Source organism: Aethalodelphis obliquidens, unplaced genomic scaffold (assembly GCF_003676395.1).
Source record: "Aethalodelphis obliquidens isolate GAN/ISIS:26980383/991018 unplaced genomic scaffold, ASM367639v1 scaffold24, whole genome shotgun sequence".
Lineage (NCBI taxonomy): Eukaryota > Metazoa > Chordata > Mammalia > Artiodactyla > Delphinidae > Aethalodelphis > Aethalodelphis obliquidens.
Window position 1 is genome coordinate 25633995 of NW_020837968.1, and position 26494 is coordinate 25660488.

Consider the following 26494-nt stretch of genomic DNA (forward strand, 5'->3'; position numbering starts at 1 on the left):
CAGAGCTCAGTAAAATTTTATTCCACTTGCCTGCTGATGGGTGGGGCTGGGTTCCCTCCTTGCTGGTTGTTTGGCCTGAGGTGACCCAACACTTGAGCCTACCCAGGCTCTTTGGTGGGGCTAATGTTAGACTTTGGGAGGGCTCACTCCAAGGAGTACTTCCCAGACTTTCTGCCGCCAGTGTCCTTGTCCTCACGGTGACACACGGCCATCCCCCGCCTCTGCAGGGGACCCTCCAACACTAGCAGGTAGGTCTGGTTCAGTCTCCTATGGGGTCACTGCTCCTTCCCCTGAGTCCCAATGAGCACACTACTTTGTGTGTGCCCTCCAAGAGTAGAGTCTCTGTTTACCCCAGTCCTGTCGAAGTCCTACAATCACATCCCACTAGCCTTCAAAGTCTGATTCTCTAGGAACTCCTCCTCCTGTTGCCAGACCCCCAGGTTGGGAAGCCTGATGTAGGGCTCAGAACCTTCACTCCAGTGGGTGGACTTCTGTGGTATAAGTGTTCTCTAGTTTGTGAGTCACCCACCAGCAGTTATGGGATTTGATTTTATTGTGATTGCACCCCTCCTACCATCTCATTGTGGCTTCTCCTTTGTCCTTGGATGTGGGGTATCTTTTTTGGTGAGTTCCAGTGTCTTCCTGTCGATGACTATTCAGCAGTTAGTTGTGATTCTGGTGTTCTTGCAAGAGGGAGTGAGAACACGTCCTTCTACTCTGCCATGTTGAACCAATCTCCTCACGCTGAACTTTCTAACCTCTGCATCTTTGTTTCTCTTCCTTCTGCATAGAAGATTCTTTTTCCATCTCTGGCTATTTAAGTGCTCTCCATCAAATAAAACTTTATCAACTCCTACAACTGGAATTTATTTCTCTCTCTATGCTCTTTAACATTTCATACCTGTATTTTATAACACCACAGGCTATCTTGTGTTTTATTTATTTGTATTTATGCCTTTATACCTCTTAAAAGGGCACTTTGGTGCCCTCAGATGTTTATAATTTCTTTCATATTTGTTTTCTTGGGTATGATGCCTTATAGGTTATAGGAGTGCTGTATGTTAATTGTATTACATACTCATTTATGAATTGCAAATAATGTGTTATTGGACAAAGAAAAAAGTTAGGCTTAATAAGTTTGTCTCTCTCTCTTAGATTAAAAATGTGTTGCACTCAGCCAGACTGTTGGGGGATGCATCAGTTTCCTTCACAGAAAACTGTGTGGTGGGAATCCAGGCCAACACAGAAAGGATCAACAAGCTAATGAATGAGTCTCTAATGTTGGTGACAGCTCTTAATCCTCATATAGGTATGTGTTTAAAGAATAATAGTGTCATTTTGAATACAGTTAAAGGCTGAAAAATTTTTAAGAGACTACTGGATCAATGTTTGTGAACAACAGATGTCTTTTGGACAATCTCTTAAGACATTTCACATTGTGTTGAAAGACGCTATATATATATATAACCTTTATGGTATCATATTTCTTTCAAAATCTTGATTGATTATGCTTCATTTTATTTGAAATGTGCTAAGTTCAGAAGTAGAACTTTAAACTTATTTTAATCTTAATGGAATTCAGATCCTGTGGGACACTAAATTCAGATACTAAGTGTCCTCTCAGTTTTTAATGTCACTAGGTGGCACTGGCTGATTAACAACACTGAATGAATTCGTTTTTCTACCTTCTCTAGATGCTATACTATACTTTGTTTTTGTTGTTTTATTCAACTCAGAAGTGGATTAAATTAAAAGAAAAAGGGTTATATATGCATAGCTTATAGGGAAAGGGGGGAAATACAAATATTTTGTCTAAAACCATGGCTTTTGTGTTGCAAGCCTTTTCCAGATTTATAAATATTTCATTATGTAGATTCAAAAATGTTAGCTTGGATTATAGATTGACTAGTGATCCCCATTAAATACACTGTTTTGTCATGGATTTTGAACATTCATTGCATTGTTATAATGTGTTAAAAGCCTTTTCCCACCTTCTCCTTACTGCTGAGCTGAGGTTATTAACATATTCTTTGATTTTCTACATTAGAACAAGTTATGATGCAGTCATTTGGTGTGATATGATTACTGTTTTAAAACAGTCTTACTTCAATAATCCTGAACTTTCAAGGCTGATTTTATATTCTTGGCTTCATGTCAAGCTGTAATTTCAGTCTTATAAAGTTAGAGCTCATATAACTGCTTCAGGTAGCTCTGAGCCCAATATGCTATCTGCTCTTTGGAATAGTATTAAGATTGACAGTAATACTGGGTTCTTTTGAAATAATTGTACATCAGCATTCAACTGGAGAGATATACAGAGGAACCCAAAGGCTTATGTGAGAAATGTTTCATCACATATATACTTCAGAATTTGTTACAAAAGCATTTAGAGATACTCCTAAAGCAGAATGATTGATGTCTTTCTTAGACAATTTAATGTGAGGTAAAGGCCATACAAGGATAAGTGGGCAAACCACACCTTACTGGTTGACAAAGCATGAGCCTTACAACTCCACATCATGGGTTCTGTTTGTGCTCATATATAACAGGCTGATTGGTAATCATGTTTTGTGGGGCTTGAAGAAGAGAACTGAAAGGGTTAGCATAATGCATAGACTTTAATGTCATTATTAACATAAAAGTACAGAATGTCTAATATTAACCCCAAAGGTTTGACATGAGAATTCTTTCTCTCAAAGTTAGTCTGACCAGTAAATGCCCTTTTCAACATGCTTAGCATTCACAAATTAATTTTATTATTAACTATGTCCATAATATGTTTATAGGTAGATTAATTGCATACTACACATAACATCTTGTAGGTGGTTGATAATTGCACATGACACATAACGTGTTGCTTGGTCAATAATCATATTGCTTCAGTAGGCTTCTTCTCTCTGGTCATAGTCCTCTAATCCTGGGTTGGTTTTTTTTGTTTTTGTTTTTTTTCTCTTTCACTGGTTTCATTTTTGTTTTTTCCCTTCTTTCTGGTTTTTGCCTTCTTTTTTTGTTGTTGTTAACATTAAACCGAGATAACTTGCAGAATTGCCCTGCCCCTATCTTTATTAATTTTAAAAGCAAGTAACTTTGAAGTAAACAGTAGACCTGTGATCTCTTGCACAAGTATATATTTATACTAAGACTTCCCAACTTGTACCCTTGTAATGTCTGGAAGGAGGCCAGGGCATGGAGTGCTGAACCAGAGAGAGATGTTGGAAGCAGCCCTGAAGGCTCATCTCTCAGAGCCCTGCCAGCTCTTCCCTCATTGTGAGAGGACTCTCCTCTCTTTTCCCTCTTAGAGCCCTTTACCATATAGTTCCTGGTTGTACAGTCCTGTATTTTCTGTAGTGCTGCAGCATTGAGCTTGTTAATGCTTCGTTAGAAAGATAATTTTTCTGGTTAAGCATGCTACTGAAACAGCACATTTATACTAGTCAGATGTATACTTTTATCTTTTGGTTCCATTATGTGTGTGTGCGTGTTTGTGTATGTGTATACATATATATCGAGAGAGAGATGCATCTATGTGTATATATTTTCCCCCTTATGAAAATATCTGGGTTAGTGGGCAATTTTAATTTAGGGACAAATCTTGTAGAAAGGGAAGTATGTATTACTTCAGAAAAGTAAAGGTTTTAGTCCATATAAGAAACGACAACTATCAAGATAATCCACTGCTAAATATTTTTAAGATTAAAAAATGTTTACTTAAGAGACCAGTAGCATTAAGTAAATAATAACGATTACCTTTTGCTTTAGAAAACCAAGTTTCACTATTAACTCCTACATCGCCTTTTAATTTTTTCTTTAGGGTATGACAAAGCAGCCAAGATTGCTAAGACCGCACACAAAAATGGATCGACCTTAAGGGCAACTGCTATTGAACTTGGCTATCTCACAGCAGAGCAGTTTGATGAGTGGGTAAAACCTAAGGACATGCTGGGTCCAAAGTGATTTAAATAAATTCATAATAAAAATGATTGTCATATAAAATAAAAAGTGAAACAGACTCCTTATATTTCTTAAACAAAAATGGATAAATGTGAAAGGAAACTGCTATTGAACTTGACTGTCTCTAGCAGAGCAGTTTGGTCAGTGTATAAAACGCCAGGACGTGCTAGGTCCAAAATGAATTTTAAAAGTGTAAGATAAAATAATTAAATTGTATAAAATCAAAAGGAAAACAGACTTATTTTTCTTTTATGTTAATTGACTCGTATTATATAGTTGAATCTGTGAGTTTTGTGTATGGGTGTTTACCATTTCAAATGTTTTATAAGAGCCATATCAGCTTTTAAAGAGTTGTAATTTTTGGGGGTGGTTTTTGTTTTTAAAAAATTCCCCTGTAGTAAAAAAGTACTTGTTAGCTCATTCCCAAGTTAAGTCTTCAGACATCTTTTATTTTCCTGTGATTTGGGAGCATAAGCTGACCAAACATTTGCCCTCCTAAGTGGGGTTGTGAGTGTTTGTATGTGTGTACGTGTCATGCACACATGCATGCATATATATGGAATATATATATGTACACATATATAAGGAAATAGGATAGATTAACAAAATTAAAACATATATATCCTATGTGCTAATTACACAGACACACACCCCTCCTGATCTTATTTAAATTATCCTAGGAAGACTGGAAAGACTGAGTTAAGAATTATAGGACATGGATTAAAAAGGATAAGGGGTGCAAGCAGGAAGCTTGGAAAGAAAGGGAGGGTGTCATGGGAGTGAGTCTTGCCCATCATCTCTCTGTGCACCTCTCAGTGCCAGGATTTTTCAGCAGGAGTTCATTTGACACAACCTCAGGGAATTTTGAATTAGCAGTTCTAGGGAGATCCAGGTTAAGTTGATTTAAACCTGGAACTGAAGGCTTTGTTTAAAATAGACCCAACCTCAATTATGTAGGGAGTTGGAACAATTTGTTCTTTTTTCCCCTCCCACATGTATAATAAATAACAAGATTATGAAGAGAGTGATTCCCACTGGCTAAAGCATCTCATCTGTAAGTAGTGCTCTATCAGGTGTGTTTAAAACAAAAAAAAAAAGGAATACTTACTCCTGATACTTATTCTTGGAAAATTAGGCTCATTAACACCAACTCCGCTGTGGTATTTAGAAGATAGCATATATAGCATTTAAAAAAAATAATTAAAATTCTAATATAATGTTCTATGTCAATTGTACCTCAATTTTTAAAAGTTGTAGAAGTATTGTGATGAAAAATGAAATTATGTTCTTACAACTAATCTCTTAAGCCTGAGTGGGTATTTTTTTATTGTAAAAGGGATTTCAAACCTTTTAATGGAGCCCATAGGATCTACTTTTAACCCATGCAGTATTGTTTTTGGCAGTGTTTTTCACATGGTGATGATGTGATGCTTGTGCAGTTTGATTTCCTGTAGCCTATTTTGTTTAAAAAAAATTATTGGAAAAAATCATAAAACAAAATCAGATTGTGCCTGGAACTCATTAACCAAACTGGCAACTGTTCTATAGTTGTGGACCTGAATGATGTTTTGCCTGAGCAGGCATCCTCAATCTAAACAAGCTGTCATTGGAGGGCTCAACTAGAAACATAACCACTTATGTAATAAAGATAATAGCAGATCAGGTTTGTAGCCTCAAACAGTCTTTGTACAGCTATCTGCTATATCCTAGCATATTATGAGCCATCATTGAATCCTTTGAGCTGACAATCATCTTTGTGTGATGTTAGTGAAGTAAAACACTGTGCTTTATGGTGAAATCCTACATAAGCGTTTTAGGATTCCCTGTGAGAGGGTTGTACTGAAAATCAACTTCAGTATTTGTACACTGAGGACAATGTTGTCTCATGGGACGTTTGGCAATGTCCAGAGACATTTTTGGTAGCACTGAGGAAGGAGTGCTGCTGGCATCTAGTGGGTGAAAGAGATGATGCTGAACATCCTATAATGCACAGGACAACCCCCAACAACAAAGAATTGTCCACCCCCACATATCAATAGTGGTGAGACAGAAACTTAAACCCCAAAGCTACTATCTCTGGAAATGCTCACTGTTTAGTTAGGCTTCACTGCTTGCTTGTGTGTATTTATATCCTGGCATTGCAGAGACTTTATTAATTGAAACCATGAGGTATCTTAGATGTGAGCATGAACAGAAAAGTGTTAATGAAACATTAAGTGATCACAGTGCTCATGGCTTGGAATGACCTACACCCAGCAGGGTATCCAAGGATTTGTGCTGGATAAACATAATGGGGGTGAGGGGCTGTCAAGTACTTGCAAAAACGCCAGGTAAATATGTTTTAAGATGGAGACGAAAACAATCCATTGATCCTTAGCAAACATGTAGAATGCCAAGGGGCTTACTTGAGCAAACACATTTCAGAGGAGGAAAGTCATGGGACTTATGAACAGATCAGTCTAGAACTACACCAAACTTGCCACACAGACGCAGCAGGGAAGTTCATAGAAAGCCACGGGCTAAATTTACTCATTTAACTGTTTCATTTGGTTGACAGCAAAAGTATATATTCACAAAAATTTATGAGAATATTTCATACTCAAGTATATTTTAAAGATCATATGCTTGAATATGGCTGTTATATCTCTTCAACTGTCCTATTGGTCTATAACTACAGCAGCAAGAAATCTTGGAGAGACAAATTTAATGTTTTTTTAAAAAGACAAGATTAAAACTGGTAAGCTAAAATGAATTAGTTTTTTTTTTAAGCAAATTCATTAAATTGGCCATTTAGCAACTGACTTGCTGAGCAACTAACCTAGAGCTGCTTCCATCTGCAAGCTGGGTGAGATGAAAGAAGCTGCTGATCATTGTCTGCCATCTGTGATGTCAAGAAGCAGAGCATCAAGATCACAGAAGAACTGTGTGAAGCCAGGCAGATGAGGACATTGTCTTGGTATCTTCAGATTACCCTGGAGATAACCTGCTGACACTTTACCCTGCTCTTCAGGGCTTTCCACAAAAGACGTAACTATGGCTACCCAGACACAGGCCAAGATGCTGAGTACCATTAAAATCTATTTGCTGTATTAGCATCAAACATATTCATTCATAAGCCTATGGAATCTGGGATTGAGAAGACCTCTGTCCCTAGGATTAACGGGTGGGAGATAATGAAATATGTTTCCCATATAAAACACCATACTCTAAAAGACAATACTCTCTAGGAACTTGTGGTCTGGGACTTCCCTGGCAGTCCAGTGGCTAAGACTTCACCTTCCAATGCAGGGGGTGCAAGTTTGATCCCTGGTCAGGGAGCAAAGATCCCACATGGCTCACAGCCAAAAAAACAAAACAGAAGCAATATTGTAACAAATTCAATAAAGACTTTAAAAATGGTCCACATAAAAAAAAATCTTTAAAAAACAAAACTTGTGGTCAAGTGTGCATCATCTTGCCTCAGGTGAGAAAGGGGTTTAGAATGAAGAGTTTTTGATGAAAGCTACACATTGTCATCAGTAACTTGGGGCTAATTGTCATATCAAGACATTTAAACAAAGGTGAAATTTGAAGCTGTAAAAGAGAATGGCCAAGGAAAAGGCAAAAGGAAAATGAGAGGTAACCACTGAATGAGATAGATGTAGCCATGGAGGTTAAATTAGAGTGGTTCAGTCTAGATGCTAAGGCAGGAGAAGGGGGAAGCTGGTAAATCCAGTGGAGTTCAATTTCACCTCAGCTGCTTACTAGTCATGTTCCTGGCCACCACTTTATGTCTATAAACCCATTTCCTTATCCCTAAAATGGAGTTATTGATAACATATTTCATACTTACAAAGTACCAAGCGCAATCCCTGCCTCAATTAGCTTTCTCGGTTTCCTTCCCTGAAGAGAATGGACAAAATTACTAAGTGTTAAACAGATTTTAAAAGGTAAAATTGGATTAGCCATTTTTTCCTTCAAGAAGACTGTTCAGCCATATAATTTATCATCCAAACTGGAACACTTTGTGTTCCAGAACAAAAGGAGGTGCTAAGCTAATTTAAATCGTATAATTTTTTAAAAATTTATTGACCAAAAAATTTTTATCGTATTGGTGGGCCTATAAATAATGCTACTCAAAAGTTAAGTTTAAAAATAGATTTTTCTCCAAAATACTAAAAACACATGTATGAGTATGTGTGTACATTAAAAAGCAAAATTTTTAAACGATTATCTGAACAATAAAAATTAGAGAAGCAGGGCTTCCCTGGTGGCGCAGTGGTTGGGAGTCCGCCTGCCAATGCAGTGGACCCGGTTCGTGATCCGGTCCGGGAAGATCCCACATGCCGCGGAGCGGCTGGGCCCGTGAACCATGCCCGCTGAGCCTGCGCGTCTGGAGCCTGTGCTCCACAACGGCAGAGGCCGCGGCAGTGAGAGGCCCGCGTACTGAAAAAAAAAAAAATTAGAGAAGCAGAGTGACATCAACATCATGACTGGGTGAGATGCTCTCTTTATCTCTTCCTCTTCAATCTACAACCAGTAAAACATTAACAACAAAGATTCCTCTGCCCAACACACTGGGACACTGGAGAATTCCACATATCTGTACATCTAAAGGTGGCTAAACTGGAACACATAGAGGAGGTGGAACTGGAGGAATAGCAGAGGTGGTGCCTGCAATTGGGGCCCTCCGATTGCAGCAGCTGAGCCTACAGCCCCAGAAAACCTGGTAGCAGCAGGGGAGGCTGCACACACAACTCTGGCCTCCCAGCCACAGCAGTGCCCACAGTCACAGATAACTTGGCAGCAGTGGAAGCAAAACCTGTGCTCCCATCCCTCCAGCCGAGGAGGCACCCGAGAATCTGGTACCGCGCTCCCTGACCACACCAGTGCAGCCTATGAACCTGACAACACTGGACATGGCAGGCACCCCCCAACCTTCCATTCCTCCCTATGGTGGTGGAGCCTGTGGCTCAGGAAATTCCAGATGCGACATAAGCGCCCACCATCCTGGTACCCCAGGCAGTGATGCCAGAGACAACAGCAGCAGCAAGGCACAAATGACCCTGGAGCACAGCAACGACAGTGAGGGCACTGAGCATCAACTCTGGCAAAGGCAGTGCGTGGAAAGTGCTGGCTCTCAAATATAACTAGAAGTAGCTCAAGCAAGAGAAACCAAAAACTTGTGCTATAGCACCACCTTCTGGAAAACAAAAGAAAAGCCTCTAATTTCTAACCTGTTGAATCCTTAGACTCAAGGGGTTTTTTTGGGTTTTTGGGGGGTTTTTTTGCGGTACGCGGGCCTCTCACTGCTGTGGCCTCTCCCGTTGTGGAGCACAGGCTCTGGACGAGTAGGCTCAATTGGCCATGCATCACGGGCCCAGCCGCTCCGTGGCATGTGGGATCTTCCCGGACCGGGACACGAACCCGCTTTACCTGCATTAGCAGGCGGACTCTCAACCACTGCGCCACCAGGGAAGCCCTAGACTCAAGTTTTAAAAAGCTTTGTGTAAAGGTGTTCACTACTTCAAATGTGCCTGGGGGGGGGGGGGGCAAGATGGCGGAGGAGTAGGAGGACATGGAGTTCATCACTCCCCACAGATGCATCAAGAATACATCTACAGGGCTTCCCTGATGGCGCAGTGGTTGAGAGTCCGCCTGCCGATGCAGGGAACACGGGTTCGTGCCCCAGTCCGGGAAGATCCCACGTGCCGCGGAACAGCTGGGCCCGTGAGCCATGGCCGCTGAGCCTGCGCGTCCGGAGCCTGTGCTCCGCAACGGGAGAGGCCACAACAGTGAGAGGCCCGCGTACCACAAAAAAAAAAAAAAAAAAGAATACATCTGCAAATGGAACAAGTCTCATAGAGCACTGGCTGAACACTAGCAGAGGACCTCAGACACCTAAACGGACAAGAAAGATCCCCGCATAACTGGGTAGGATGAGAGAAAGAAGGGAAAAAGAGGAGAGGAAGTGGGACGGGAACGGCAGCCCTTTGGAGGGCAGCAGAAGGAAAGGAGAGGTTCCTGCAACCGGGGAGACCCCTCACCGGCGGCGAGATCAGATGGGACAGAAGGGGAGCTTTGGGGGCTCTTGCAAGACAGTGCAGCACCAGGTCTGTGGCAGGACAGAATGAGACCTACACAGACAGTCCGTGCCCCAGCCTGAGATGTGTGTCCCCAGTGCAGACGGGGGCTGGGTGCCGGAACGAGGGGTTTGGGGAGCAAGCCCAGGGAGAGGACTGCTCTTGGTTTCGAGGAGACAGCCTGAGGGGATAGGAGTGAGGAAATCCGCAACCGGAGAGTGTGGAAGAAACCCGACTGCCATGGAAGTGAAGCGCCATAAGTGACACGCAAGGGGCAGAGCTGCCATTACATCCTTTCTCCCCATGCACTGGCCCCTGCCTCCCTGGCCACTAGGAGGGGCCCCCACCAAGGTGGCTCTCTCGCGCCTGTGACCTGACGCTAGGAAGGGCCCCTGCTGGGGCCTCTCTCTCACACCCACAACTGGGTGCTAGGAAGGGCTCCTGCTGAGGACAACTCTCTCATGCCAGTGGCCACTGGCTCCACCACACACCTGTCACTGCCAGGGCTCCAACGACCCCAGCCACCATGGTGCCTCTGCACCCCCTCCTCACTGGGGTAGACTCCTGTGCTCCAGGGAAGCCTCAGGAGCAAACCCCTGTGGGTGGCCCACACGTGGAGGTGGGACTGAAAACACAGCTGAGCCCCAGGGACCATGCAACTAAGGAAGAAAGTTTGGAATCTTTCCTCACAGCTGCACAAACTGCAAATTGGCACCTGTTCAACCGGCCTTGTAAACTTAGCACCTACAGAACACCTAAACAGACGACAAGTGCTCCTGCAGCCAAGACAGGCTTAGCTTTAGCAGCTATAGACTTTGTGAGCACATACACATGGGGGTTGGGCCAGGCTAGAGTTGAAGCTGCCCCATAGCATGCACAGCAGGTCCAGATCCATGATTACTGCAGTCCTGGGACCTGACTTAGGTGGATCTATGCTGGTGGCCTGGTGAAAACAACATCTGAGAGACACCAGAGTCAATTGCCAGCATACCCACAGTTAAGGTGGGACCTAGAGCAGTGCCAACAACAGTGTAATCTGAGAGCTCACACAACGGGTGAAAGGTGACGCAGCAGAGCACAGCCACAGGTGAACAGGTCCAGAGAAGGAATACTCAGTGGCTTCCCTCCCAGTGGGGGTGCTCCAATCCCACCTACCTCATACCGCAGATCAGATACACAGCTAAGAAACAGATCTGGGGGCCTACTCCAACAAATAAGGAACAGATCCTACCTCTGACAGGGCAGCAACAACCACAGAGCAAAGGGGAGGCCCTGCTCAATATCCAGTGCTGGCTCTGTTTACCACAACATCAGTCACACCTCCTATAAAGGAGATAATGGCCAGCATACACTGAGGAAAGAGGTGGCAGACATCTATGGTAAAAACAACGCTCACACCAAAACCTATTAAACCCAAACAGGCTACACAGGGAAATTCCCACATAAAATAGCCCTCCAAGACAGTCTGAGGGTCTGGCATTGGGCAGAAGAACCCCCAGAGCATTTAGCCTTGAAGGCCATCAGGGCTTGAGTGCATGAGCTCCACAGGGCAGGAGAAACAGAGACTCCACTCTTGGAGGGCACACATAAGGTCTCATGTGCACTGGGATCTGGCACAAAGCAATAGTGCCATAGGAACCTGGGCTACACTTACCTAGGGGTCTTAAAGTGTCTCCTGGGAAGGTGAAGGTCGACTGTTGCTCACTGTGAGCACAAGGACACTGGTAGCAGAAGTCCCAGGGAATATTGATCAGAGTGAGATCTCCTGGAGGTCCACACTTCTCCACCAAGACCCGGCCCCACCCAACAAACTGCAGGCTCCAGAGCTGGAATGCCTCAGTCCAGACAACCACCAAGATAGGAACACAGGCCCACCCATCAGAAGACAGGCTGCCTAAAGTGATACTGAGCTCACAGCCACCTCAAAACACACCCTTTGACATGGCCCTGCCCATCAGAGGGACAAGACCCAGCTCCACCCAAGAGACGGCAGGCACCAGTCCCTCCCACCAGGAGCCTGCACAAGCCCCTGGACCAACCTCACCTACCAGGGGACAGACACCAGAAACAAGAAGAATTATGATCCTGCAGCCTGTGGAAAGGAGACCACAAACACAGAAAGTTAGACAAAATGAGATGACAGAGAAATATGTTGTAAATGAAGAAACAAGATAAAAACCCACAAGAACAACTAAATGAAGAAGACATAGACAATCTATCTGAAAAAGAATTCAGAGTAATGATAGTAAAGATGATCCAAAATCTCAGAAAAAGAGTGTAGGCACAGATGGAGAAGATACAAGAAATGTTTAACAAGGACCTAGAAGATTTAAAGAACAAACAAATAGAGATGAACAATACAATAACTGAAATGAAAAATACACTAGAAGGGATCAGTAACAGAATAGCTGAGGCAGAAAAAGGAATAAGTGAGCTGGAAGACAGAGTGGTGCAAATCACTGCCACAACAGAATAAAGAAAAAGAAATGAAAAGAAATGAGAGTCTCGGAGAATTTGGGACAATATTAAATGCACCAACGTTTGCATTATAGGGGTTCCCAAAGGAGAAGAGAAAGAGAAAGGGCCTGAGAAAATATTTGAAGATATTATAGCCAAAACCTTTCCCAAAATGAGAAAAGAAACATTCACTCAAGTCCAGGAAGTGCAGAGAATCCAGTGCAGGATGAACCCAAGGAGGAACACACCGAGACACATATTAATCAAACTGACAAAAATTAAAGACAAAGGAAAAAATAGTAAAAGCAACAAGGGAAAAACAACAAATAAAATAAAAGGGAATCTCCGTAAGGTTATCAGCTGATTTTTCAGCAGGACAGAAGGGAGTGGCACAATGTATTTCAAGTAATGAAATGGAAAAACGTACAACCAAGAATACTCTACCCAGCAAGGCTCTCATTCAGATTCGAAGGAGAAACTGAAAGCTTTACAGAGAAGCAAAAGCTAAAAGAATGCAGCACCACCAAACCAGATTTACAACAAATGCTAAAAGAACTTCTCTAGGTGGGAAAGAGACCAGCAACGTAAAAAACATTGTACATACATAGACTGCTAAATCAAAACCTCATGAGAAATGCAAACCCAAAAACTACAATAGATACACACAAAGAAAGGAAAAGCAACCCAAACACAACACTAAAGATGGTCATTAAACCACAAGAGAAGAGAACAAAAGAGGAAGGGAAGAAAAAAGACCTACAAAAACAAACACAAAACAATTAAGAAAATGGCGATAAGAACACACATATTGATAATTACCTTAAATGTAAATGGTTTGCTCCAACCAAAAGACACAGACTGGCTGAATGGATACAAAAACAAGACCCATATATATGCTGTCTACAAGAGACCCACTTCAGACCTAGGGACACATACAGACTGACAGTGAGGGAATGGAAAAATATATTCCATGCAAATGAAAATCAAAAGAAAGCTAGAGTAGCCATTCTCATATCAGACAAAATAGACTTTAAAATAAAGACTGTTACAAGAGACAAGGAAAGACACTACATAATGATCAAGGGATCAATCCAAGAAGAAGATATAACAATTGTAAATATATATGCACCCAACATAGGAGCAGCTCAATATATGAGGCAAATGCTAACAGCCATAAAAGGGGAAATTGACAGTAACACAATAATAGTGGGGGACTTTAATACACCACTTACACCAATGGACAGATCATCCAGACAGAAAGTTAATAAGGAAACAAATCCTTAAATGACACATTAGACCAGATAGACTAAACTGATATCTATAGGATATTCCATCCAAAAGCAGTGGAATACATTTTCTTCTCAAGTGCACACAGAATATTCTCCAGGATAGATCACATCATGGCCCACAAATCAAGCCTCAGTAAACTTAAGAAAATTGAAATCATATCAAGCATCTTTTCCAACCACAAAGCTATGAGATTAGAAATAAATTGCAGCATTATTTACAATAGCTAAGCTATGGAAACAACCTATGTGTCCATCAACAAATGAATGGATAAAAAAGGAGTAATACATAAATATATGATGAAATATTACTCAGCATAAACAAAGATGAAATCTTGCCATTTACATCAACATGGATGGACCTTGAAGATTAATACTCAGTGAATGCTTCACTAATGCTAAATGAAATAAATCAGACAGAGAAAGGCAAATACTGTGTGATTTCCCTCATATGTTGAATATTAAAAAATAATAATAAATAAAATAAATGAACAAACCAAAACAAACTAAAACAAACATGTAGATACAGAGAACACATTAGAGGTACCCAGAGGGAAAGGGTCAGGGGAAGGGTGAAATGGTGATGGATGGAAACTAAATTTTTGGTGAACATTCTGTACAGTATACAGAAGTAGAAATATAATGTTACATACATGAAACATATAATATTATAAACCAGTTACTTCAATAACAAATTTTTAAAATAACAGAAGCAGAACTATTATTCATGGTACATATTAAAGTAATTTGATCAGTGTCTTATTATCTGTCTCTAATAAAGCATCACTTGTGTTTTCTAAAGAATGTACTTTTTTCCAATAGGGTCTTATTATTTTGAATTTTTCCACAAAATTGGCTATAATCTTTAAAGCTACATTTGTGGTGAATAATTATAAATCTTTTACATTTTCAATTGACTCTTTGTAGACTACAATATTTTTAATTGAGCAACTAGTCGCTCTATAGCTGCTGATGTACTTGATAAGCTCAGAGCAAATTCTAAATGAAAGATACTTTAAGTACTATATTTTGTTTGTTTTTGCTTTTTTTTTAAACATCTTTATTGGAGTATAATTGTTTTACAATGGTGTGTTAGTTTCTGCTTTATAACAAAGTGAATCAGTTATACATATACATATATTCCCATATCTCTTCCCTCTTGTGTCTCCCTCCCTCCCGCCCTCCCTATCCCACCCGTCTAGGTGGTCACAAAGCACGGAGCTGATGTCCCTGTGCTATGCAGCTGCTTCCCACTAGCTATCTATTTTACATTTGGTAGTGTATATATGTCCATGCCACTGTCTCACTTTGTCCCAGCTTACCCTTCCCCCTCCCCATATCCTCAAGTCCATTCTCTAGTAGGTCTGCATCTTTATTCCCATCTTGCCCCTAGGTTCTTCACGACCATTTCTTTTTTGTTTTTTAGATTCCATATATATGTGTTAACATACAGTATTTGTTTTTCTCTTTCTGACTTACTTCACTCTGTATGACAGACTCTAGGTCCATCCACCTCAATACAAATAACTCAATTTCGTTTCTTTTTATGGCTGAGTAATATTCCATTGTATATATGTGCCACATCTTCTTTATCCATTCATCTGTTGAAGGACACTTAGGTTGTTTCCATGTCCTGGCTATTGTAAATAGAGCTGCAATGAACATTGTGGTACATGACTCTTTTTGAATTATGGTTTTCTCAGGATATATGCCCAGTAGTGGGATTGCTGGGTCATACGGTAGTTCTATTTTTAGTTTTTTAAGGAACCTCCATACTGTTCTCCATAGTGGCTGTATCAATTTACACTCCCACCAACAGTGCAAGAGCGTTCCCTTTTCTCCGCACTCTCTCCAGCATTTATTGTTTGTAGAATTTTTGATGATGGCCATTCTGAGCGGTGTGAGATGATATCTCATTGTACTTTGGATTTGCATTTCTCTAATGATTAATGATGTTGAGCATTCTTTCATGTGTTTGTTGGCAATCTGTATATCTTCTTTGGAGAAATGCCTATTTAGATCTCCTGCCCATTTTTGGATTGGGTTGTTTATCTTCTCAAAGTACCAGCTTTTAGTTTTATTGATCTTTGCTATCGTTTCCTTCATTTCTTTTTCATTTATATCTAATCTGATCCTTATGATTTCTTTCCTTATGCTACCTTTGGGGTTTTTTTTTGTTCTTCTTTCTCTAATTGCTTTAGGTGTAAGGTTAGGTTGTTTATTTGAGATGTTTCTTGTTTCTAAAGGTAGGATTGTATTGCTCTAAACTTCCCTCTTAGAACTGCTTTTGCTGCAACCCACAGGTTTTGGGTCGTCGTGATTTCATTGTCATTTGTTTCTAGGAAATTTTTGATTTCCTCTTTGATTTCTTCAGTGATCTCTTGGTTATTAAGTAGTATATTGTTTAGCATCCATGTGCTTGTATTTTTTACACATTTTTTCCTGTAATTGATATCTAGTCTCATAGTGTTGTGGTTGGAAAAGATACTTGATATGATTTCAATTTTCTTAAATTTACCAAGGCTTGATTTGTTACCCAAGATATGATCTATCCCGGAGAATGTTCCATGAGCACTTGAGAAGAAAGTGTATTCTGTTGTTTTTGGATGGAATGTCCTATAAATATCAATTAAGTCCATCTTGTTTAATGTATCATTTAAAGCTTGTACTTACTTATTTATTTTCATTTTGGATGATCTGTCCATTGGTGAAAGTGGGGTGTTAAAGTCCCCTACTATTATTGTGTTACTGTTGATTTCCCCTTTTATGGCTGTTAGTATTTGCCTTATGTTTTGAGGTGCTCCTACGTTGGGTGCATAAAGATTTACAATTGTTATATCTTCTTCTTGGATTGATCCCTTGATCATTAGGTAGTGTCCTTCTTTAACTCTTGTGACAATCTTTATTTTAAAGTCTATTTTGTCTGATATGAGAATGGCTACTCCAGCTTTCTTTTGGTTTCCATTTGCATGGAATATCTTTTTCCATCCCCTTACTTTCAGTCTGTATATGTCCCTAGGTCTGAGGTGGGTCTCTTGTAGACAGCATATATATGGGTCTTGTTTTTGTATCCATTCAGCCAATCTGTGTCTTTTGGTGGGAGCATTTAGTCCATTTACATTTAAGGTAATTATCGATATGTATGTTCCTATTCCCATTTTCTTAATTGTTTTGGGTTCGTTATTGCTCTTCTGCAGGACTGATTCCTTCTGGGGGGCCCTAAGGAAGCACCTGTTGCCTTGCCTTTTCCAGCTTCAGAGGCTGCCTTGCATTTCTTGGCTCACTGGCTCTTCCTTGCAATGCTCTATTGTCTTGCTTCTGTCCTCACATTTTCTACTACTCATTCTGGCAGGAATGACTACATCAAACACATCTTCCCTCTACCACTGAGTATTTTAAATTATTATTACAACACTGTCATGAACTACTGCATACTCTAAATTTTGGCCACTCTTTTACTTTTTTTCTTACATAAAGCAGTAGGGGAGAATTTGGAGGCAAAAGGGCATGAACTTATAGATATATACAGTTGATTCTCATTATTTGTGGCAGTTATGTTCTACAAAAGTCACAGCAAAGACTGATTTAGTGAATACTAAAGCACTGCTCCCATGAGAAATAGAAAGTTAGGATCTCACAAGCCCTTGGGCAACATATTTTCGTCAACTAATTAATATATAACCTTGTTTTATGTGTGTTTCTGTTTTAAAATCTCTTATTTAATGTATATAAGTTTGATTCATATATATATGAATATATGTATATATACATATGAATATATATGTGTATCTATGGTTGATTCATTAACATTGAACTCATGCCAACAGCGCTGTAACTCATGCCTGAACCAAGCTTATCTCATGCACATGCTTTCTCAGGAAGCCAAGTCACAGCCTTCTTGTGCTTGGGAGTACTGGACAGCACTGCATTTGGGGGGCATTTTAAACAGCAAAGTGACCAACAAAAAGCACAAAAATGAGAAAAACATAGCACTAACTAGACAAGAAAAGGACACTTGTTTACAGAATGAGAGCTAAAACAAGAAGGCCAAGCTTACCTTATTTGAACTCAGCTAGGAGCATGTGTGTCAAGCAACCCAAATTTTTCACCACTCTGAACATGTTCACAAATGAACCACAAAAGCACTATCAGTATTAATTTGGGGTTACAAATAAATTTTAGTGAGTAGGTGAACTACTCACTATTACTATTTGAACTACTACTATTCTATGGAATCTGTAAATAATTAAGGTTGACTGTATTACAAAACACTTTTCTACAAAAATTGTACACATTTTTACAACTAGTAATAATTGTATGGGGATAATCTTTCAGCAAACAATGAGGGTTTTCATTTCAAAAAATTGCCCAACTAACAGTTTCGTTTTTTGACGGTATCTCATCATTAGTTTAAATTTCTTCTGTTACTACTGTAGTCAATTTTTTAACCCATTTATTAATTTGGTTTTTTGTTCCTGAACTTTGTTAATTTTTCTAATGGGTTTTAGTGTTTTTGTACCAATGTGAATGAGCTTTGTATGTATCTAGTTTATCAAGCTTTGATATAATGAATGTAAATATTTTTTCCAATTTTTCTGTTTGCCTGATAGCTGAATTTGTAGTATATTTTGACATGCAGGGATTTTTCATTTTTTATGGAGCACTCAAATCTGTCAACTTTTCCCTTTGGCTGTTTCAAGATATTTGGAAGCAAAAGAAAGAGACAGGGGTATAATTTGAGGGACAAGGAGAATCCAGGGAAGTTTTATTCCAGTGTCTTTGCTCTTCTTCTTTCTCTCCTTCTCTCTTGCCCTCCCTCCCTCCATTTCTCCCTCCTTCCATCCCTCTCTCCCTCCATTCCTTCCTTTCTTCCTTCCTTCCTTCCCTCCTTCCTTTCCTTTTTTTTTAAATGCTAAAACTTAAACTTTTTATTGACATGGAAGTAGATTTGAAAAGACAACAAAGATACAAGAGAAAAAGTGTTGGATGGAGTAAAGTCCCAGAAGAAACCAGAATGAGTGTCATGGATAGTTTAGATTTGGCAAGAAATAGGACAGAGTTTATATTTTCAACTGGGGATACAGAAGTGAGGAGCAATTAAGGGGACCCAAGGAAAGGGATCTTATTCTTTTCTGGTGTCTCTATTCTTCAGAGGGCCTGGCATATGGTTGGTGGGTGCTCAACAAATCCTTCAGGGGTTGAAGGTTTAATGTGTAGCTGGGTTATAATCAAGGACTCTCTCCTAAACCACATTTATAAAAGGATTGCAGCTTTACTGAGGTATAACACAATTTTTTTGTACTACAATGAGTCTTTTGTTTCTTTGAATACCATGCCTGCCAAGTAAATATTTGAAAGAGTATTTTATTGACTGAAGCAATACAGCTAAGGATGGGTGCATCCTTAGCTCATTGAGATGAAAAGTCTCAATCATTATCCCCTAAAATTTTCTTTAGAAACCAAGAATGAAAGGAAAAGACTGCTATTTAGTCTGTTCCTCCTCAATAGCAGATGGATAACTGCCTTTCCAGTCAAAAAACCTCACTTATAGGACTTAACTACTGTCCTGCAGACTGAATTGCTGAGAAAACCATCACCCAGAATTCTGTGGATCAAGCCAGATTGATTTATCACATCAACCATGTCCTGTACAGTGTGCAAGGAGGATGGCAAAGGCTAGTTTAAATAAAACGTGTATGTCCTTGCAATTGTCAAACCAACCAGAAAAGATGATGAAAATAGTCACTTCCTCACAACAGTAGCAAAAGATGTGTTAATTTTCATTTTAATTTAAGCTATTCCTAATGTATTTCACAGTTTTGACAAGATGAGAAGTGCTTTGCACTTTGTCTTTTTTTAATCATTAATCATGAAAATTATCAATATAACTTATGAATTTTGATTTTGGATTATGTATCTATATATGGTTCTATTTAATGTATGAATAAACACACAAAACAAAACTATGGATTTAGATTTATACTCTGTAGTTATTTTTTGGGAGGGGGGCTGGAATTTAAACTGACCACTTTTTATTTTTAATTGAAGTATACTTGATTTACTATATTGTGTTAGTTTCAAGTGTAAGAAAAGGGATTCATTTATATATTTTTTTTCAGATTATTTTGCATTATAGGTTATTATAAGATATTAAATATAGTTCCCTTTGCTATACAATAAATCCTTGTTGCTTATCTATTTTTATGTGTAATAGTTCATATCTGTTAATCCCATACTCCCAATTTATCTGCTCCTCTCCCTTTCCCCTTTGTTAACCATAAGTTTGTTTTCTATGTCTGGGGGTCTGTTTCTGTTTTGTATTATTTTTAGATTCCACATATAAATGACATCATATAATATTTGTCTTTCTCTGTCTTACTTCACTAAGTATAATATTATTTAGGTCCATCTCTGTTGCTACAAATGGCAATACTTCATTCTTTATGGCTAATATTCCATTATATATATTTATATGCCATATTATATATATATGCCACGTCTTCTTAAGCCAGTCATCTGTTGATGGGCACTTGGGTTGTTTCCATGTCTTGGCTATTGTAAATAGTGCTGCTGTGAACATTGGGGTGCATGTGTCTTTTCAAATTAGAATTTTCTTCTTTTCTGGACATATACCCAGGAGTGGGATTGCTGGGTCATATGGTAGTTCTATTTTTAGTTTTTTTAAGCAACATACCTACTGTTTTCCACAGTGACTGCACCAATTTACTTTCCCACCAACAGTGTAGGAGAGTTCCCTTTTCTCCACACCCTCTCTAGCATTTATTATTTGTAGACATTTTGCTGATAGCCTCTCTGACCCATGTGAGGTGATACTTCATTGTGGTTTTGATTTGCATTTCTCTAATTAGTGATGTTGAATATCTTTTCATGTGCCTATTGACAATCTGTTATGTCTTCTTTGGAGAAGTGTCTATTTAGGTCTGCCTATTTTTTGATTGGGTTATTTGTTTTTTTGATACTGAGTTGTATGTGTCGTTTGTATATTTTGGATATTAATTCCTTGTCAGTCACATTTTTGCAAATATTTTATCCCATTCAGTAGATTGTGTTTTTGTTTTTGTTGATGGTTTCCTTTGCTGTGCAAAAGCTTTTAAGTCCCATTTGTTTATTTTTGCTTTTATTTATTTTGCCTTGGGAGACTGATCTAAGAAAATATTGCTGTGATTTACATCAGAGAATGTTATACCTATGTTCATTTCTAGGAGTTTTATGGTGTCGTGTCTTATATTTAGGTCTTTAAACCATTTTGAGTTTATTTTTGAAAATGATGTGAGGAAGTGTGCTAACTTCGTTGATTTACATGCAGCTGTCCAGCTTTCCCAACACCACTTGTTAAAGAGACAGTCTTTTCTCCATTGTATATTCTTGTCTCCTTTGTCACAGATTGGTTGCCCATATAAGTGTGGGTTTATTTCTGGGCTCTCTATTCTGTTCCATTGATCAATATGTCTGTTTTTGTGCCAATACCATGCTCTTTCGATTACTGTAGCTTTGTAGTATTGTCTGAAGTCTGGGAAGATTATGTCTCCAGCTTTGTTCTTTTCCCTCAGGATTGCTTTGGCAATTCTGGGTCTTTTCTGGTTCCATATAAATTTTAGAATTATTTGTTCTGTGAAAAATGTCATGAGTATTTTGATAGGGATTGCATTAAATCTATAAATTGCTGTTGGTAGTATGGCCATTACAATCCAAAAGCATGGGTTATCTTTCCATTTCTTTGAACTATCTTCAAGTTCCTTTATCAAAGTTTTATAGTTCTCAGCATATAGGTTTTTCACTTCATTGGTTAAGTTTATTTCTAGGTATTTTATTTTTTGACTCAATTTTATTTTATTTATTTATTTATTTATTATTTGCAGTTCGCGGGCCTCTCACTGTTGTGGCCTCTCCCGTTGTGGAGCACAGGCTCCAGACACGCAGGCTCAGCGGCAATGGCTCACGGGCCTAGCCGCTCCGCGGCATGTGGGATCTTCCCAGACTGGGGCAGAAACCCATGTCCCCTGCATTGGCAGGTGGACTCTCAACCACTGCGCCACCAGGGAAGCCCTGACTCAATTTTAAACGGGAGTTTCTTTTACATTCTCTTTCTGATATTTCATTGTTAGTGTAAAGAAATGGATTTCTGTATGTTAATCTTGTATTCTACTACATTGCTGAATTCATTTACTAGTTTTAATAATTTCTGTGTGGAGATTTTAGGGGTCTCTATATAAAGTATCATTAAACTAACCACATTTTTTATACCAAAATAATCTTAAATGAAATAGGATGAATTTCCATTCTACTGGGATGAGATGATAATTAACTAAATTCTGATTTTAATTATCTTTTGGTCATGTTTATACTTATAATTATTTAGATTCAATTTATTTAGCATATTTCAGCCTCATTTTCTATTACATTGCTTCTAGGAGTAAATTATTGTATATTTGCCAAAATGTAATTTTTGACTATAGTATTTATCTTGTATATCAAATTACAGACATATTTGAGCAAAAAGCAACAGTAACAGTGATTCTTACCCCAGTTGGTAGTGGGAGTGACACATTAGAATCTTTGGGGGAAGTTTAAAAAGTAAATCAATGTCTTACTCCATCCTCATGTATTAAATCAGTTTCTGAGGGAGGGCCCCAGGCATTGCCATTTTTGTAGAAAGCTTCCCAGGTGATTTTTATGTCTAGCCAGGATAGGTAACCACCAACCTATATAACACAATGGTAATTTTTTCCATATATAAATAAGCAATTCACTACATCCCAGATAAAATGTAGTCATTTTTAGTATGTCTAATGAATGCACATTGTGCGGTTCTTGTTATGACACTGTTTAAATCATCTGGGCAGGATTTCACATTATCAATTACTTATGTTATTTTAAATTCTCTAGTTATTTCTCCTTTATTTCCTTGAAGTCTTAAAGGGCCTTGATTATATGGGAGAAATTTTTCATTGCCATTTTATTTTATAATCAAACATTTTTCAAAAGTAATTTTTCTGTATTACTAACAGCCTTTTGGAGAGAATAGTAAAGTCACAGTTTCTTGGAATGTTGTGATACTTTCCCAAAATAAAAATTCCCCCTGCCCACCCACACACACACATGCACACACACACATAGCACATATTGTCTACTGCTATTCTTATTTTAACATAAGCAATATGTGACTTTATATTTTCATAATTGTTAGATGTAATTTTATTGAGATTCCTCACTGCCCATTTCAATACTCCCCAATCATAAATGAACATGTATTCCAAAAAATCATCCTAACTTTGTGAATACAATAAGTATATCACATAACATTTTCTCATTCTATATAACTCTACTTGTCATAGGATAGTAATAGTCAAACCTGAGCTGAAGACCAAGGTATTTGTGTCTAGTTTGCTGTGCTTAAGTCATGGAACTTCTCTATTTCTCAATTATTTAAACTGAAAAAATTGGATCAAAATCTTCCCATCATCTAATTTTTCCAGCTGTTTGAATGGCATCCTAGTGTTTTCCTCACTGACTACCCACTATTTTTATTTTACCTTATTTTATTGAGCTATTCATTTAGAACTATTTTAAACTTACAGAAAAGTTGAAAAAATAATACAAAAAGTTCCTTTATAGCTCTCATCCTCCTTCCCCTAATATTATCATCTTACGTAGTAGTACAATGATCAAGAACAGGAAATAAGCATTCATACAGTATTATTAACTAAACTATAACCTTTCTCACAAATTTCAGCAATTTTTCCATTATTATTCCTTCTCTGTTCCAGGATTCTATCTGATGTCCCAAACTGCACTTAGTTGTTAATTCCCTTTAGTTGCTTCCAGTCTTTATCAGTTTCTCAGTCTTTCCTTATCTTTTATGACCTTGACACTTTTAAAGTGTATTGACTATTTAAATTATAGAATATTCCTCAATTTGTATTCCTCTAATATTTTCTCATTTGGGGGATGAAATTATACAATTTTGACAAGAGTAACAAAGAATGATATGGTGTTCTTCTCAGTAACATCATATCAAGAGTTTCATGGTGTCTTTACTTATTTTTTTTAACATCCTTATTGGAGTATAATTACTTTACAATAGTGTGTTTGTTTCTGCTTTATAACAAAGTGAATCAGCTATATATATATACATATACCCCGATATCTCCTCCCTCTTGTGTCTCCCTCCCACCCTCCCTATCCTACCCATCTAGGTGGTCACAAAGCACCGAGCTGATCTCCCTGTGCTATGCAGATGCTTCCCACTAGCTACCTATTTTACATTTTGTAGCATATATATGTCAATGCCAGCTTACCTTTACTTCGACTCAGCTTACCTTTCCCCTCCCCATGTCCTCAAGTGCATTCTCTATGTCTGCGTCTTTACTCCTGTCCTGCTCCTAGGTTCCTTAAAAAGTTTTTTTTTTTTAGATGCCATATATATGTGTTAGCATACGGTATTTGTTTTTCTCTTTCTGACTTACTTCACTCTATATGACAGACTCTGTCTATCCACCTCACTACAAATAACTCAATTTCGTTTCTGTTTAAGGCTGAGTAATATTCCATTGTATATATGTGTCAATTCTTCTTTATCTATTCATCTGTCAATGGACACTTAGATTGCTTCCAGTCCTGGCTATTTATTGTAAATAGAGCTGCAATGAATATTGTGGTACATGACTGTTTTTGAGTGATGGTTTTCTCAGGGTATATGCCCAGTAGTGGGATTGCTGGGTCGTATGGTAATTCTATTTTTAGTTTTTAAAGAACCTCTATACTGTTCTCCACAGTGGCTGTATCAATATACATTCCCACCAACAGTGCAACAGGGTACCCTTTTCTCCACACCTTCTCCAGCATTTATTGTTTGCAGATTTTTTGATGATGGTCATTCTAACTGGTGTGAGGTGATACCTCAATTGTGGTTTTGATTTGCATTTCTCTAATGATTAGTAATGTTGACCATCTTTTCATGTGTTTGCTGGCAATCTGTGTATCTTCTTTGGAGAAATGTCTATTTAGGTCTTCTTCCTATTTTTTAATTGGGTTGTTTGTTTTTAGGATATCAAGCTGCATGAGCTACTTGTAAATTTTGGAGATTAATCCTTTGTCAGTTGCTTCATTTGCAAATATTTTTGTCACTTTGAGGGTTGTCTTTTCATCTTGTTTATGGTTTCCTTCGCTGTGCAAAAGCTTTTAAGTTTCATTAGGTCCCATTTGTTTATTTTTGTTCTTATTTCCATATCTTTAGGAGGTGGGGCAAAAAGGGTCTTGCTGTTATTTATGTCATAGAGTGTTCTGCCTATGTTTTCCTCTAAGAGTTTGATAGTGTCTAGCCTTATATTTAGGTCTTTAATGTATTTTGAGTTTATTTTTGTGTATGGTGTTACAGAGTGTTCTAATTTCATTCTTTTACATGTAGCTTTCCAGTTTTCCAAGCACCACTTATTGAAGAGGCTGTCTTTTCTCCACTGTATATCCTTGCCTCTTTATGAAAAATAAGGTGACCATATGTGTGTGGGTTTATCTCTGGACTTTCTATCCTGTTCCATTCATCTATATTTCTGTTTTTGTGCCAGTATCATACTGTCTTGATTACTGTAGCATTGTAGTATAGTCTGAAGTCAGGGAGCCTGATCCCTCCAGCTCCGTTTTTCTTTCTCAAGATTGCTTTGGCTATTCGGGGTCTTTTGTGTTTCCATACAAACTGAGATTTTTTTGTTCTAGCTCTGTGAAAAATGCCAGTGGTAGTGTGATAAGGATTGCATTGAATCTGTAGATTGCTTTGGGTAGTAGAGTCATTTTCACAATGTTGATTCTTCCAATCCAAGAACATGATATATCTCTCCATCTGTTTGTATTGCCTTTAATTTCTTTCATCAGTCTTATAATTTTCTGCATACAGGTCTTTAGTCTTCTTAGGTAGTTTTATTCCTAGATATTTCATTCTTTTTGTTGCAATGGTAAATGGGAGTTTTTTCTTAATTTCACTTTCAGAGTTTTCATCATTAATGTATAGGAATGCAAGAGATTGTGCATTAATTTTGTATCCTGCTACATTACCAAATTCATTGATTAGCTCTAGTAGTTTTCTGGTGGCATCTTTAGGATTCTCTATGTATAGTATCATATCATCTGCAAACAGTGACAGATTTACTTCTTCTTTTCCGATTTGGATTCCTTTTATTTCTTTTTCTTCTCTGATTGTTGTCGCTAATACTTCCAAAACTATGTTGGATAATAGTGGTGAGAGTGGCCTACCTTGTCTTGTTTCTGATCTTAGTGGAAATGGTTTCAGTTTTTCACCATTGAGGACAAACCCTGGCTGTGGGTTTGTCATATATGGCCTTTATTATGTTGAGGTAAGTTCCCTCTATGCCTGCTTTCTGGAGGGTTTTTATCATAAATGGGTGTTGAATTTTGTCAAAAACTTTCCCAGCATCTGTTGAGATGATCATATGGTTTCTCTCCTTCAATTTATTAATATGGTGTATCACATTGATTTATTTGCGTATATTGAAGAATCCTTACATTCCTGGAGTAAACTCCACTTGATCATTGTGTATGATCCTTTTAATGTACTTTTGGATTCTGTTTGCTAGTATTTTGTTGAGGATTTTTGCATCTATGTTCATCAGTGATATTGGCCTGTAGTTTTCTTTCTTTGTGACATCTTTGTGTGGTTTTGGTATCAAGGTGATGGTGGCCTCACAGAATGAGATTGGGAGTGTT

General features: G+C 38.5%; 1 protein-coding gene across 1 annotated transcript in view; it reads left to right on the forward strand.

Annotated features, from left to right (window-relative positions):
• FH (fumarate hydratase) overlaps positions 1–4239 on the forward strand; it is a 41970-nt gene extending 37731 nt beyond the window's left edge. Inside the window, exons 9-10 of the mRNA XM_027122464.1 lie at positions 1156–1309; positions 3812–4239. Coding sequence (XP_026978265.1) covers positions 1156–1309; positions 3812–3954 — 297 coding nt within the window. The 3' untranslated portion in view covers positions 3955–4239. The remainder of the gene's footprint in view (positions 1–1155; positions 1310–3811) is intronic.
• The last annotated feature ends 22255 nt before the right edge of the window (positions 4240–26494 follow it).